The sequence below is a fragment of the Malaclemys terrapin genome, chromosome 1 (genome assembly GCF_027887155.1).
Source record: "Malaclemys terrapin pileata isolate rMalTer1 chromosome 1, rMalTer1.hap1, whole genome shotgun sequence".
Lineage (NCBI taxonomy): Eukaryota > Metazoa > Chordata > Testudines > Emydidae > Malaclemys > Malaclemys terrapin.
Genome location: NC_071505.1, coordinates 79168968 through 79184290, shown reverse-complemented (window position 1 = coordinate 79184290; position 15323 = coordinate 79168968). Strand labels below are relative to the sequence as shown.

The 15323-nt window shown below is 42.6% G+C and overlaps 1 protein-coding gene across 5 annotated transcripts in view; it reads left to right on the top strand.

Moving 5' to 3' along the window:
• Positions 1 to 9109, top strand: part of POC1B (POC1 centriolar protein B) — a 99892-nt gene extending 90783 nt beyond the window's left edge. For all 5 annotated transcript variants that reach the window (XM_054027747.1, XM_054027765.1, XM_054027755.1 and 2 more), the window contains 2 exons: positions 7001 to 7225; positions 8467 to 9109. In XM_054027747.1, the coding sequence (XP_053883722.1) occupies positions 7001 to 7225; positions 8467 to 8571 (330 nt within the window). In that variant the 3' untranslated portion in view covers positions 8572 to 9109. The remainder of the gene's footprint in view (positions 1 to 7000; positions 7226 to 8466) is intronic.
• Positions 9110 to 15323: the final 6214 nt, after the last annotated feature.

Genomic DNA, 15323 nt, shown 5'->3' with positions numbered 1-15323 from the left:
CGCCTTTCAGGCTCCCAGGGCCATTTAGCAAGTTACTTCCCAGTTGAGATAGGTTTACAGGTATCTCTCTGTTGTGTGGTTCCCATGCCAAGATGAATAGAGTCCTGCCTTCCACCGTAAACAGCCAGGCAAGGTAGTACGACATATGCATCACTCCCCCCCCCCACACACACACACGAAAGTAATAATTATTAATGCCTTTGAAGGTACACCTCTACCTCGATATAACGCTGTCCTCGGGAGCCAAAAAATCTTACTACATTATAAGTGAAACCGCGTTATATCGAACTTGCTTTAATCCACCGGATTGTGCAGCCCTGTCCCCCCGGAGCACTGTTTTACCACGTTATATCCGAATTCGTGTTATATCAGGTCGCGTTATATCGGAGTAGAGGTGTATCATAAAATCCAAATGTGACATCTGACTAAACTAAATGTTTAACCAAAATGTTTATGTAAAAACAAAGAAATGGTGTACATTTGGAGAGCCTAAAATTGGTGCAGCAATAGCTTTACCAGTGAAAGACACATTCATACCTTCAGAAAGGGACTTCCTTATAAAGGACTCCATAGACTGTATGAGTGATGACACCCTGCACAGCAATTTCAAAGCCTTGGCTATAGATTTTCAGATGAAAGCTTTTTCATCTGTTTAGTAAGGAAAGCTTCCGTTGTGACAAACAAGTGGCTTACTGTCTAGAGGTACGAGCCTGGCTTGGAGTGAGACATCTCTGGTTTTCTCTTGGTTAAACCTTTGATGTGATTTGTGATGAGCAATGGATTCTAACTTGGTGGCTATAAGGAAGCCATTTTATACACACTAATAGCCATTACTGATTTTAAACAGGTATCCTGTGAATGCAGATTTGCTGGTGTAGAGTTATTGGGGGAAATATTAGAGAAATTAGTAGCTGAGATTGCAGAGAGGCCTCAACTCTCACTGTCAAAGCTAGTATAGCAATCCATTGGTTGCTACTAACACCAAGAGTATCCAAGATTACTCTGGCAGGTGGAAAAATCTGGAACAAAAGTTTCCAAGGAAACCTAGATAATTTTTTCTCCAAACCAACAAAACCTTCTGAGGACATAGAATAATGTACTTGATGCAATGCAAAATTAGGTATTCTCAGATAACATCCAAATGCCTCTTTTGGTATGTCTGTACTGCAATTAGACATCCTCAGCTGGCCTGTGCCAGCTGATTTGGGCTAAGGGGCTTGGGCTAAAAGGCTATTTAATTGTGGAGTAGACATTCAGGCTCACTGGGACCCTCCCACCTCACAGGGTCCCAGAGCTCAGGCTCCAGCCCGAGCCCAAACGTCTACACCACATTTGAACAGCTCCTTAGCCTGAGCCCTGCAAGCCTGAGTCAGCTGGCATGGGCCATCTGTGGGTTTTTAAATGCAGTTAGACATGCCCTTTGTGGGTAGATAACTACAAACAATATGCTGAAAGCAACCCAGCTTCCACTCTAGACCCTTACATACCCACTGTGGAAGCAAACATGCTTTCAAGACCATTTTCCATCCTTATAGTACACATCATTTTAGTTCATTAGACACCTCTGTTGGGATGTCTTTAAAAAAAAAAAAAAAAAATCAAAACCTGCAAACAGGCCATACAGGGTCAGACTTAAGGCCCATCTAGTCCAGTCTCTTTTCTGTGACAGTAACCAATACCAGATCCAACAGTAAAAGGTGGAAGAAACCACACAATGGGCAATTATACTGGCAGAGGAAGTCTCCCTCTACTTCCCATTAGAGGTTGGCTTTGACTGAGGCATGAGTTTTTATATCCCTTTGTAAACTAGGGAGTAAGCATAGGTCACAGCTTCTCTGTGGCATAGGAAATAATGTCCTGATTAGAGAAGAATTTATTACCTTTCAAGACAGTTCACATAAAGGATACAGTTGGCATGTTAGGCTTCTGGGAAACTATTCAGAGAAGTCCATCAGAGGCACTGGGTGGAAAAGTATATGAACCTCATCTCAGGAAGTTTTGCAAAGTAAGTTTCCATTCCTCTGCAGAAAGCATCCTATGATTTCCACGTAACTTCTTACTTTATAAAGATCTTGCTTTATCGGGGGGGAGCTCCCGTTCCTTCCTATTATTCTTCTGGAATAATTAAACTCTGTTTATCCTTTTCCTCCTTCTGGCATTCGCTTGCTACTTTCCATGAATAATGAATGAGTAGAGAAGCTTTGCAACCAAATGAGAAATGTCTTACGTGATGATTTTCTTTCTGCTAGCACTTTTCTCTCTGGATTCAACCCATCCTGGCAGTCTGGTAAATGGCCAGAATATACATTGAAATTTTTCTCTACAAGGAGACAGACATATGTTGCCTTAAGGTTAATTTAATGTATTAGATCAAGTTGTTTTAATGCTAATAATTGGTTGCTGGAGTCTTTCTCTGGCTGTGGAAGAACTCTTTTGATGACCTAGTCCTGGAGCCTCCAGCAACATGGGACTGCCTCCAAATTCTACAGGTGGGAATCATTGGCCCATGAGTAATGAATGTGGAGAGAAGCTGCAAACAGAAAATTAGGTAAGATTTCTCATTTCTACAATTATGGCTCCTTCACTGAAGTGAAGAAGATTGCTGCTCTTGTATCATCTAATGTGGGTCATGTTTTGATAGAAACATATCTAGATGTCTTCAATGCCAGCAATCGTTAGGTACGTAGTCATACTCATAAATTATCTGATTGAAGTTTGTAAACCTTTACCAGTGCTCTTTCCTTGTTTATAACTAAGTTACAGATTCTTTGGGCACAATTTATGATTTTTTAAGAAAACTGGTTTATCTTATTTTTGTGGCTTTCCTCTGCATTGATTGTTTTCCTATCAGTATTTGGTCCTTTCAAGTTTGACAACTATTAAGTCTCTTTGTCTCCCACTTATTTATGTAGCCCTTCCATGCCATGTCATGTCCTGAAGTCTTTGCAGACAATATCAGTGTCCCAGGGGTCCTACTCAAGACACTAAGATAGTATAATACTTTCCGCCTGAGGAAGTGGTACATGCTGAATTGACCAGAGGCACTGATGTACCTAGCTGCAAAACACTCTCCACTAACATTCAACTGCTAATGTCCTAGAATGTTAGAGCATTGTTCTGTTGTTAAATCAACAAAAAAAAATCTTTTTTTATTTATTTCCTCATGCTGCTTATTCAAGTTGACAGCTTTTTCTCCCTGGAGTTTTAAGGATACATTTGTATTGGATTTAGTAACAAAAGTTGTGGGAGTTCATAATGAAATTTCTGTCTGATTTACTTACAGTCTGCAGAAATTCAAAAATACATCTGTTGTATCAGCACCGAGACTAACAGGAAACCTCAGCTACCAAGTAGGTCACTGTTTAGGGCAGAGATTCTCAAACTGGGGCAGGCAGAGTGGAATGTATTCTCGGGGGCGGGCGTGAAGTTTTAGGGGGGAAAAATGTACTGCACACATTTTTCCCACAGCAATGAATAACTAGCTAAGCTGATTCTTCCAAATACATCAGGTCCTCAGGTTGCGCTGTGCATTTGACTCTAGATGACGCTGTGCGTTTTGATGGATTTCTGTTAAGCTTGCATAGCATTATACAGAGTCATTGCCATCTGTACATTAATCCGTTTCCTACGATGCAGTGTGGCTATTTAATTGAAGGTAGAAGGGGATCTCTGGATAGCTGTCTCAAGCATACTACCCAGTATGGAATTGCTGTGCTCCAAAAAATAGGTGCACCCATCACACTGGTAACAGCATTGTGATACAAGTAAGATCTCACTTAAAATGTATATTACCCTATACTTAAATGGCTCGGTTTGACTCAATGCCTTACGGTTTTTAATATGTAGTAAGAGTTGCCTGTTTTTTTAAATCGGTATATGTACTTGTATAGTGCAGGGTGTTAACTACTACAGACACAAAGAAGGGGGGCATGATCAAGTATGTTTGAGAACCACTGGTTTAGGGTAGACTTATCAGCATCTAATATTCTTAGAATTCTTCTTCCCCCACGCCCAAAAAATGAATGTGTGTGTGTTTTGTTTTGAACTACTTGGCAATCATTTTAATAGCTTATCAAAAAACTTGATTTATAAAGCAGTAAGCATTCAGAAAAGACCAGGATTGTGTTCTATATTGCTTAACCACATTTATAATCCTTTCGTTTTTATCTCATAAAAAGATGTATTACTCATGCAGCAAGAAAATGAATTTGCTTTTCAAAAATATTATCAGAAAAAAATAACGTTCTTGCAGTTTCCTGTTATAATTAAACATGAGAATCCTCTTTCTTCTTTATATTAATAGGTTGTAAGACGAGAATGATTCTTGGTATATAGCACCACAATTTATTTTTCTTATTTTTCTCCATTAACCAATTTTGGAGAACTTTTCCCGTTGGTAGTCTGGCCCACATGCAGAAGAACCTTATTAATCCTATTTCATAAGGATCCTAAAAAGCTAAAAACATCTTAGTGAGTATGAGGTACTTTTATGATCTGGGGGAAGGGCATTCCACATACCCAAAGCTACAGAGGCAAGATATGAACAGTATCCCTTCTGCCACAACAATTCTCAAACTGTAACAGCCCCATTTTCTTCTTACATGTCTAAAAATACATAAAGTCAACAGCACCAACTTTCTAATGTGCCGGTGGGGGTGGGGGGTGGGGGCTAAAAACCCGAGTTCTGCCCCAGGTCCTGACCCCACTCTACTCCTTCCCCCAGACCCCTGTCTTTTCCTGCCCTCACTCCATCTCTTTCCTCAAGCCCTACCCCACCCCACTTCTTCCCACCCCTTCCACGCCCCCACTTCACCCCCCCCTCCTCTTCCCATCCCATTCTGCCCCCTCCCCTGAGTGTGCCCCACCCTTGTTCCTTGCCCTCTCCCCCTAGCGCCTCCTGCACGCTGCAGAACAGCTCATCTGCAGCAGGCTGCAAGAGTTGGGAGGGAAGGGGAGGTGCTGATCGGTGGGGCCGTCAGCAGGCAGGAGGTGCTTGGGGGGAAGGGAGAAAGATGGCTAACGGTGGATGCTCAGCACCCACCATTTTTTCCCCCTGGGTGCTCCAGCCCTGGAACACCCATGGAGTTGGCGCCTATGCATAAAATTATATAGGAGCCAGAAGGCAGTGAGATATTCAGGACCCAGTCAGTTAAGGGCTTTGAACATTTTAGAATTGAAACCTACAATTGAGTCCATGCCCAAACAGACAGCTGATGCAAAGAAGTGGGAATGCAAATTTTCCCCTGCCCACCTTGGACAACTATCGAGCCATTTCTTTCTGCTTTAGTTGCATGCAGAAGATCAGCTCCTTCATAAAATAAAGCTAATTGGAGTAGTTCAAGTGTGATGTCCCCATAGATGGCTGCAGACTGGTAACAGTCTCAAAATGGCAGTAAGCCTGCCATATCCATGGCTGCCAAGTGATCTTTATAATCAGCCCCAGTCTAGGGGGGGGCTAATAAAGGAAAAAAGCAAGTGGGAGAAATAGATACTAACCGCTTTTTTTTTTTTTTTTTTTAAGATCTCCAGTGTACAACTAGAATACTATACTCTTGAATATACAGTGTTGATGCGTATAAATGTTATGGATTATCTGGTAGCAACAGCTAGCAACACTATACTGAAAGTTCTGTACAGTGTATCCTTTATAAACTCTCTCCTGAGTTTATAAACAGTCACATGCGAGAAATTGCTGCAGGTTCAAGCTTTGCAGACTAGGTCTTGACTGGCAAACAACTTTAAAATAAACTACATTCCAAATGCCAGATTTTCAGACTCTGGTGCTTAACATTTGGGAACCTAAATCTCTGTTTAAACACCTAAATCTTTTTTTTTTTTTTTTTTTACTGTTCCGGTCCAATTCCTATGGAAGTCCGTGTAACTACTGATTAATTTGCCTAAATCAACACCTAGCGCCCCAACTTTGAAAATTGGACACTAAATCAATTCAGCGATTTAAGTTCTAGAAAATTATGTTGGTCATGAGAAGGATTTTTTATGAATTAAGATGTATTTTATGATTCTCTAATTTGAAAATATATCCAGTTTTAAATTATTAGCATTTTGGAGGATTAGAAAGGTAAAATATCAGAATTTTATCTTTCCATTGCTAAGCTTATAGGGTCGTTTCACAAGACTTAAAGAACCTTTAGAGAGGCAGTTACAATTTTAACTTCTCGTGTATTCTGTTTCCTTTTGTAATCTAATGGATATTACAAGGCTAATTTGTGTAAGAAAACAAAATGTGGCTGCTATCATTAGTTTATTTTGGAGGAAGATATTTGAGGCATTAAAAGAATGTGACCCTTGGCATCTTGATAGAGCCAGGTAAAGTTGATGTGAGTGACCATCTGGTGACTGCTGACTTTGCAGCCTCTCCTCGCAAGAGAGTGCCATTAGGACTCCTGAGGGTGCAAAGAAAAACAGAAATATAGCAGCATGAAAGGAACTGATACTGTCACTCTGATCTTGAGGCAATGCTCATATATCAGGGTTGTTTGATAGTTTAATCTCCTTTCTCTCCCTTGACTTCAAGTTGTGTGTACCCTTTCAACCTTTTCCTCCTCTTGTTCTTTGGGGAAGTCAGTTTCCCAGGAAAATGTAGCTGAATGAGTAACTAAAAACTATCTATGGCTGTTTTTCATTGTATAGGATACCTTTCTCTTTTATTAAAGAAAGATTTACATTGACTTTAATCTCCAGTAGTAAAACCTCTAATCCCTCAGTCATATGTACCCAAGATATAGTAGTTGGTGTTGACATCATCTGTGAGGATTGCTGAATTTTCTCCATATACTGTGAACTTTTGTTCCCTCATATATCTGCCACAGCCAAAATTCTCTCCTTGGTAAGAATGAATGGATGTGATATAAAATTGGACCTTATACAGAAAGCAAAACTGACCCTTTTGTATGTGTTTATGTATGTGCCAATATATTTTTGAAGCATAAAAAAGTAGATCTTTATACCTTCCTTTCCCTATGATTCCAACTAAATGAAGTCAAGGACAACTGGCTCTTCAAATGGAGTTTCCCCATTCAAAGATGATATGAGCAGTGAAGATCTGCGGTATCGTCCTGCTTTGTTCTCACCCGCAAGCTCAAGAAGGCGGCTGGAGGACGAGGTTGAACCAGCTGTGTGTACCGTGGACAAGCGCATAGGCATCTCGCCAGCTCTGGGTAATGCTTTAGAGCACATTGTGGAGCAGCTGGATGTTTTGACTTTAGTGAGTATGCAATGGACTAGTAACGCTTCCTTAATTAATATGGTAATTCCCTCATTACTGGGTAAAAAACCTGGAGCCACACTCATAACCCGAAGTATTAAAATGTTGTGTGGGCTGACTTTACAGATGGTTAGAGTCCTGCTGAATTCTTTCAATCTCATGAAATGTTGGCCATATGAATTAAATTCATTAAAGTCAACATAAAAGGTTCTTTAAAAAGCTTTTTCTTGTTATGCAACTGCCAATGGCATTTTAAAACTTTGAAAGGCTATTGTTATATTTTTAACTCTTTGGCTGGGAAGTTGGGATTTTTCAGTAGTAACTGCTAATGTTGATTTACCAGAAGCCTGCTGTTGACTAGAGACTGTTAGATTCCAACTTGAACAATCATGCTCTGACAGAGGATGAACAAAGTAAGAAAGGCAGAACAGTTGGAGAAGAGCATCCCCATCTTTTGGTAGTTCCAGGACTATAGACATTTTCAGCCTGAAGGCTCCAGGTTCTAAGTATCAAGATAGAGTCCAGGCACAGGCATAATTCTAAAAATCAGTGTGAAACAGAGCAAATACCAGCATTAATCAATGGCTTCTGATTCAGTTGAAAATTCTCATCATTTCCTCTCAGTAACTCAGCTCCAGCCAATTTATATTTAAGATATTGCACTTTACTTGGTAATTTATTAAAAGTGTGCCTAATTGAAATGGGGTAGTCAGATAAATGTAGTGAAAGAAATGCAGAGCGAAAATGCTTAATTAAAGGGCTGTCAGTTAATTGTGGAATAATGTAGATTAAAGCAGAACAGTCTAGAAAGTTACCTTTCTAGAAATAAAATGAATTCTTGGAGGATGCCTTGTATTTAGTACTTTAAAAAAAAAAAGACACTTTTTTGGTTGTTTCTGCAGTGCTTGTTTTTGTAGCTGGAGACCCAAACAATATGTTCCATTAATGGATGATATTTTATTTTATTTATATTAAAGCTTGTGTAGATGAATAATTATCCAGGGATACAATACCCTCCAGTAAGTTTTGTTGAGACAGGTTTATGCCTTTTGATAATCCTCTTAGTTAAAAAGCCATAGTATTAATTTTGGGTTTAAATGGGAGACTATCTAAAGCCAGTATTGCAACCATAGTCTTTTCTGTTATTCAGTATAAGCCATTGTTTTTGTGAATAAAACATTGTGCACATTTATGATATTGCAGAAATATGTAAAAAATACATGACTGTCCTCTTCTTGCAGACTATTTCAATCCTGGAGCAGCGACTGACTTTGACTGAAGATAAACTGAAAGAATGCTTAGAAAATCAACACAAAATGTTACTTCAAGCTAGGCAAGGAGAATAAAAAGTACAAATGTAGTTGATCTGTACTGATGAATATGTTTCATACATTCTCAGGGAACTAATAAATGATGATGCCTTTAATCTCACAATAAGCAAAAAGCAAATTTTGTCTCTTATTTTAACCTATTGCTGAAAGGAGAAAAAAGTGGAAAAAGCACATGCAGTATATTTTAAAAATATAGTGGCAAACTAATGTTTGGTTAACATATTTAATAAAATGTAGTTTAGCAGAAGATTAATACAGTTTTAATACACATTTTGGGTGACTCTTTGACATCCATAGAGTGAGGATTTCACTCTTTATTTTGTTTGTTACTTCTCAACCTTTCATCCTCATTACATTCTACCAGTTGGCAGCCTATACTTAAATATTTTCCCAGGCCTAAGAAACTTTTTTAAAAGCACTGAACAACAAACTATGCAATTTTAGATGGAAGGCATTTATTGTGAAAGGAGGTAAGGCAGCTTTTTCAACCTAAGTGAGACTTACTTAAAATGAAGTTGCCTTAAGAACAGCAGGTGGAAATTATACACATAGAGAAATGACAAGACCTGCCCAACTCCTAAGAAATTTCAGGGGTATTTTAGGGAATTCTGTTTTTTTAAGGGTAAACAGATTTTTTATTACAAATATGAAATATAGCCCATCCTGCACCCCAAGCATCTGCCCCAGCCTTGAGTCCCCTCCAAGAGACAGCACCCCATACCTCCTCCTGCACCCCAACCCCCTGCCCCAGCCCTTACCACCCTCCAAGAGCCAGCGCTCCATACCCCCTCCTGCACCCCAACCCCCTGCCCCAGCCCTGACCACCCTCCCAGAGCCAGCACCCCGTGCCCCCTCTTGAACCCCAACACTCTGCCCCAGGCTCAGCTTGGAACCCCTCCCACACTGTGAACCCCTCAGCACCACCCCAGAGCCTGCACCCCTCCCGAACCCCTGCCCCAGCCCAGTGAAAGTGAGTGAGAGTGGGGAGAACGAGCGACTGAGAGAGGGGTGGATGTAGTGAGCAGGGCAGGGCTTTGGGGAAGGGGTGGGGCCTCGGGGAAGGGGCAGGGTAAATCCTGGGCTGCCCTTACATTCAAAAAATGATCTTGGGAGTAAAAAGGTTGGAGACCACTGGTATAGCTGAACCCCTTTTCCTGTGTTGAGCTGCACTGAAATCACTAGAGCACAAGGGCACATCCATGGAGATTCGATTGCAGAGCAGGGGTCAAAGGGGCAAACAACATATCTCAAACATTGTTATTTAAAACTCTGTCATGATCACCCATTTCTGACCATGCATCACTGGAATCTGTGATGCATAATAATCTGTGAATTTGGTCGATCAATATATATAAAAAAAAACAACTAATCAGATCACATATTTACATTTTGGTCTTGAACTATACTTGTATTTGGGGGGAAGAGATATTTCATAGGGAACTAGCCTTTCAATTTGGTCGTCTGGGTGCATATATATTTCTATGCAAATATGTACTTATAAAATGTCTTCCATAATGGAAGTCATTGTTGTAGTCGTATCTATAGGTTTAAGATAGATCTGACCTTGGATTATGCAATTATTTATACCACTATACAATGTGTGGCTACATAAATGCTAGCTTTTAGATCAATGTATTTTGCTTATTATATTTTAATATTTTCACATTCTTACTTAACACTGAGTTTTCCTCATTTGATTGAGAGGATTAAGGGCTTGTCTACACAGAGCAGCAATGCTCACTATAGGGTGTGATTTCTGAAGCACACTAAGGTGTTTCACATTAATTGGTCCATGTAGACCCTGCTGGTGTGCGCTAAAGGTTCCCTAGAGCACTGGTTCCCAAATTGGGGTTCGCGAAATGTTACAGGGGGTTCTCGGGGAAAAAATTCCCTAATGGCGAACAGAACTGTCCCTAGGGACTCTGGGCAGCACGGGGCCAGCAGCCTGGAGCCACTGGACTTCCAAGAACTAAGCAGATCAAAGCAAGCATAATCTATCACACTGAGGAGATTTAAACTTCAAGGACTCCTTATAAGAAATGGAAAGGGAGGTGGATATATTTTGCTGTTTTTAAAATTAAATAGGCAGCTAAGCTTTGTTGTAACGTGCATTGTTTGCCTGGACTGCTCAAGACTTGAATGCTTGTGTAGGAGAAACTCTTTAAGTTGGCTTCTTAAATACCTTCATGCTGTTTTACATCTGATACTCCTTGATGAAACATAGGAGTTTTGTCTTATAACAGGCTTATTCAAAGTGATACAAGCTACGAAAGTGAGATCTTGGAAGAGTGTTGCCGTTTTCATAATGTAATAAAAATACTGTAATGATAAATAATAATTATTAATAACGTGTGTAATAAGCATGTCATAAAAACAAATTTTATATTTCCAAGCTCACTGCTTTTATAATTTATACTCAGGTAAAGGAGAAAACCCCTGGAAATATGTATTTTTAGGAGGGGGTTCGCGAGACGACATTTTAGCAAAGGGGGTTCATAGGTTGTTAAAGTTTGGGAACCACTGCCCTAGAGTACACTTTAACGAAGTGCTGTTTGAAATAGAAATCACCCTCCCTCCCCCCATAGGATTTATTACCCCACCATGTAGAAATGTACCTCTTTAAATCTGATGCAGTTGCTATTTTCTCCTAATGAGCTATCCTTTATTAAAAATAAAAATCAACCTTATCAACAGACATCAGAGGGGTAGCCGTGTTAGTCTGAATCTGTAAAAAGCAGCAGAGTGTCCTGTGGCAATGCGTCTGATGAAGTGGGCATTCACCCACGAAAGCTTATGCTCCAATACTTCTGTTAGTCTTAAAGGTGCTATAGGACCCTCTGTTGCGTCTTATCAACAGAATCATTTTGTTGTTCTTTGAGTGATTGCAGATGTCCATTCCACTGTAGGTGTGTGAGCACTCCAGTGCAGTTCTTGAAGAGTCTTTCCCTGAGCGGTACCCATTGGGGTGGCACGAGCACCCTCTGGTGTCTTGTACCTCATGTACAGACATAAAGGGCCTTGGGGGACACACAGTTGGGGACTGGGGCTGTACCAATGTCCCTTTTTGGAACCCAAGAGGTTCTCCCCTCAATCAAGAGTGTCCCCACAGTCACCGCTCCTGGCTCGATCTACTGGCTATCGGGAGCATCGATGCCACAAGTACCCTAGTGTAATGAGCCTGGCACTGAACAGATTTGGGATCTCTCTCACGAGCATCCACAAGAGGAGCAGGAACTGGATTGGCTCCCAGTACCATTGGCATCCACTTCCTCATCCCCCGATGAGACAATTGTGCTAGAAACTATTTCTCTACCTCCTGATGAGTTAAGACTCATTAGGATGAGGAAGATGGCTATGGCCCCTGACATCCACCCAAAGAAGTTCCAGAAAAAAACCCACAGGTTGGTGGACATCTTGGCATCTGCAGCCCCAGATAGAATAGCTCTCCCTATTAATGATGCTATTTTAGAGTCTACCAAGGTCCTCAGGCAAACCCCAGATTCCCTTTCAGACTGCAAAAAGAATGGAGAGAAGGTACTATGTCCCCTGTCAAAGGTTCAAACTCCTATATAATTACCCTTTCCAGGTTCTCTTGTAGAAGCTGCAGCCAATGAGAAAGAAAGACGGGCACTAGACATCAAATCCTAAAAATAAATTGGCTAAGAGGCTGGACTTGTTTGGGAGGAGGCTTTATTCCATAGACAGATTACAGCTTCGTATTGCAAATCAGCATGTTTTGCTGGGGCACTATGATTTCACCCTATGGGATATATTTTCAAAGACAGGCTCCCAGATGAGATTAAACAGGAGTTCCAAACATTAATAAAGGAGAACAAGTTGGTTTCCAGAATAGCTCTGAAGGCCTGGCTGAATACAGCAGATTCTGTAGCTCGCAGCATGCCCTTTTGCCATCACAATGAAGAGCTGTTCTGATTACGTTCTTCTGGCCTCCCTCCAGAGATTCAGCAGACCATCCAGGACCTCCCTTTTGAAGGGCCATTGCTCTTTCAGAAAAGGCTGATGAAACTCTGCATAGTCCCAAAGACTAGAGCAACACTGAAATCCCTGGGCATTTGAAGCGGAAGACATTCTGTCCTCATCAGTCCCAACATTTCCCAGGGTTTGCCTCTTGAGCCCAGGACCTGCCAAGGAGAAAGAGCAGAGATTATGAAAGCTGCCCACCAGTACTCTCTGCTTCAGCAGCCACCGGTGGTCATCTACACAAGTGGCATCTTCCAAGAGCTCACTACCAGTTCTTAGAGTGCCATCTTTTTCTTTTACAATTTTTCCAAACCACCTGTCCCACTTCCATTGTGCTTGGGACCCACATCACAACAGATCAGTGGGTTGTAAGCATAGTGGAAGTGAGATATACACTCCAATTTATTTCTACCTGCCTCCCATTCCCCTTCCTCTTCAGCAACCTCTCCCATGAGGCAGTGTTACTGCAAGAAATACAATCGCTTCTCCTGGTGGGACCTATAGAAGAAGTACCTCCTTCGTTCCAGGGAAAGGGCTTTTACTCCCAACACTTTCTGAACTTGAAAGCAAAATGGGGTCTTAAGCCTATTTTAGGTCTAAAGGAGTTAAACAACTTCCTAAAAAAAATCAAAATTCCGGATGGTCTTTCCAGCCTCTCTTATTACTTCCCTGGAGTGAGGGGACTGGTATTCTGTTCTCGACTTAAAGGATGCTTACTTTCAGTGGCAATTCATCAGAACCACAGAAAGTTTCTGAGATTCATCATCAGCATTCGCCATTGTTTGCTCACAATCCTTCCCTTTGATCTCTTGGCTGCCCTTTATATATTTACAAAGTGTATGGCAATGGTAACAGCATTCCTCTGGAGGCGAGGGGTCCATGTCTTTCCTTACCTAGACAACTGGCTGATAAGAGGTCGATTCAGGTCACAGGTGATGTCCAGCATAAGCATAAGCTGATCCAATTGATGCACTTGGCCTGCTGATCAACTTAGACAAGTAAGTCCTGTCTCTGATATAGAAAATCTAATTTATTGGAGGCTCCTGGACTTGACAATGGCGAGGGCCTTACTACCTCAGGCAAGGCTTCGTGCAATGGAAACCTTCATTCTAGACTTAAAGGCTTATCCCCTCATCATGGTGAGAAACTTTTTAAGGCTTCTGGGGCATATGGCAGCATGCACCTACATAGTTCAGTACACCCTGTGTTTCAGAGGGCATACTGTGTAGCAGAGTTGTTTTCTCCAAGAAGGTACCACATAAACATGTTAGTGCATGTATGAGGTCATCTGTTATCCTCCCTAGCTTGGTGGATAGACCTAATCAGTGTCTGCAAGAGAGTTCTTTTCCCCCCACCTCAACAATCTCTTTCCTTAGGCCTGGTCTACACTACAATGTTAGGTTGATACAAGGCATCTTATGTTGACCTAGTCATGCATGTGTCTATATTTAAATTGGTCTCCCACTGATTTAAGTGCCCTGTTAGGCCGACATAATAGCACCACCTCCCCAAGCAGCGTAGAGCAGAGATGGGCAAACTACGGCGCGCAGGCCACATCCGGCCCTTATCCGGGACCCTCCTGCCCGGCCCCTGAGCTCCTGTCCCAGGAGGCTTGCCCCTGGCCCCTCCCCTGTTGTTCCCCCTCCCCTGCAGCCTCAACTCGCTCCGCCGCCGGTGCAATGCTCTGGGCAGCCGGGCAGCGCAGCTGCAGAGCTGCAGCCTGACCCGGTGCTCTGGGCAGCGCTGCTGTAATGCTCCAGCCACCAGTGCTCCAGGCAGCGCGGTAAGGGGGTGGGGAGCAGGGGGGTTGGATAGAGGGCAGGGAAGTTCGGGATGGTGGGCAGGGGGCGGGGGTGTGGATGGGGTCGGGGTGGTCAAAGGGCAGGGAACAGGGGGGTTAAATGGGGGTAGGGGTTCCAGGGAACAGTCAGGAAGGGGGGGGGGTGGATGGGGTGGCGGGGGGCAGTCAGGGGCGAGAGGTCCAGGGGTGGTCAGGGGACAGGGAGCAGGGAGTGGTGGATGGGGTAGGAGCCCCGGGGGGGGGGCGCCGTCAGGGGACAGGGAACGGGGGAGGTTGGATAGGGTAGGAATCTCGGGGGGGCTGGATAGGGGTCGGGGGCCACGCCTGGCTGATTGGGGAGGCACTGCTGTTTGGGGAGGCAGAGCCTCCCCTAACTGGCCCTCCATTCAATTTTGGAAACCCGATGTGGCCCTCGGGCCAAAAAGTTTGCCCACCCCTGGCGTAGAGCCACAGTCGATGTACTTAGGCCTATGCAGTGCGAGTGTAGACGCTGCGTTACTTATATGGACCCTAACTGTCCTCCAGCAGCTGTCTTTCAATGCCCCACACTGCTCTAGTCACCATTGTGAACTCCACTACCCAGGGTCACAGAGAGCAGAAGCCCCCCCTCCCTTGTAAAGCCCTGTGAATTTTTGAAATTCCTTTGTCTGGCCTGGTGAGCAGACCTAGCACCTCTCCATTATTGAATGTACTGCCCGGCTTACTGCACTGGCTACATGCTCTTGCCTGGAGTAGACAGACGATATTGGCTCTCCTGGCCTGTGGGGAGAAGAGGCTGTGCCAGCACAGATCCAAACCAGCCACAGAAATGTCGACATCTATGAGGAAATTGCTGTTTAGCATTAGTTCTGCTCATGGGGTATTTCAAAGAGTAATTGCACAGATCTTCGAGGGATCACTAAGTACTGAAGTTATAATGGATGATGTTTTAATAGTAGGGGCCTTAAAAATACAACGATTTAGGCAAATTATGCAGAGAGCAAGA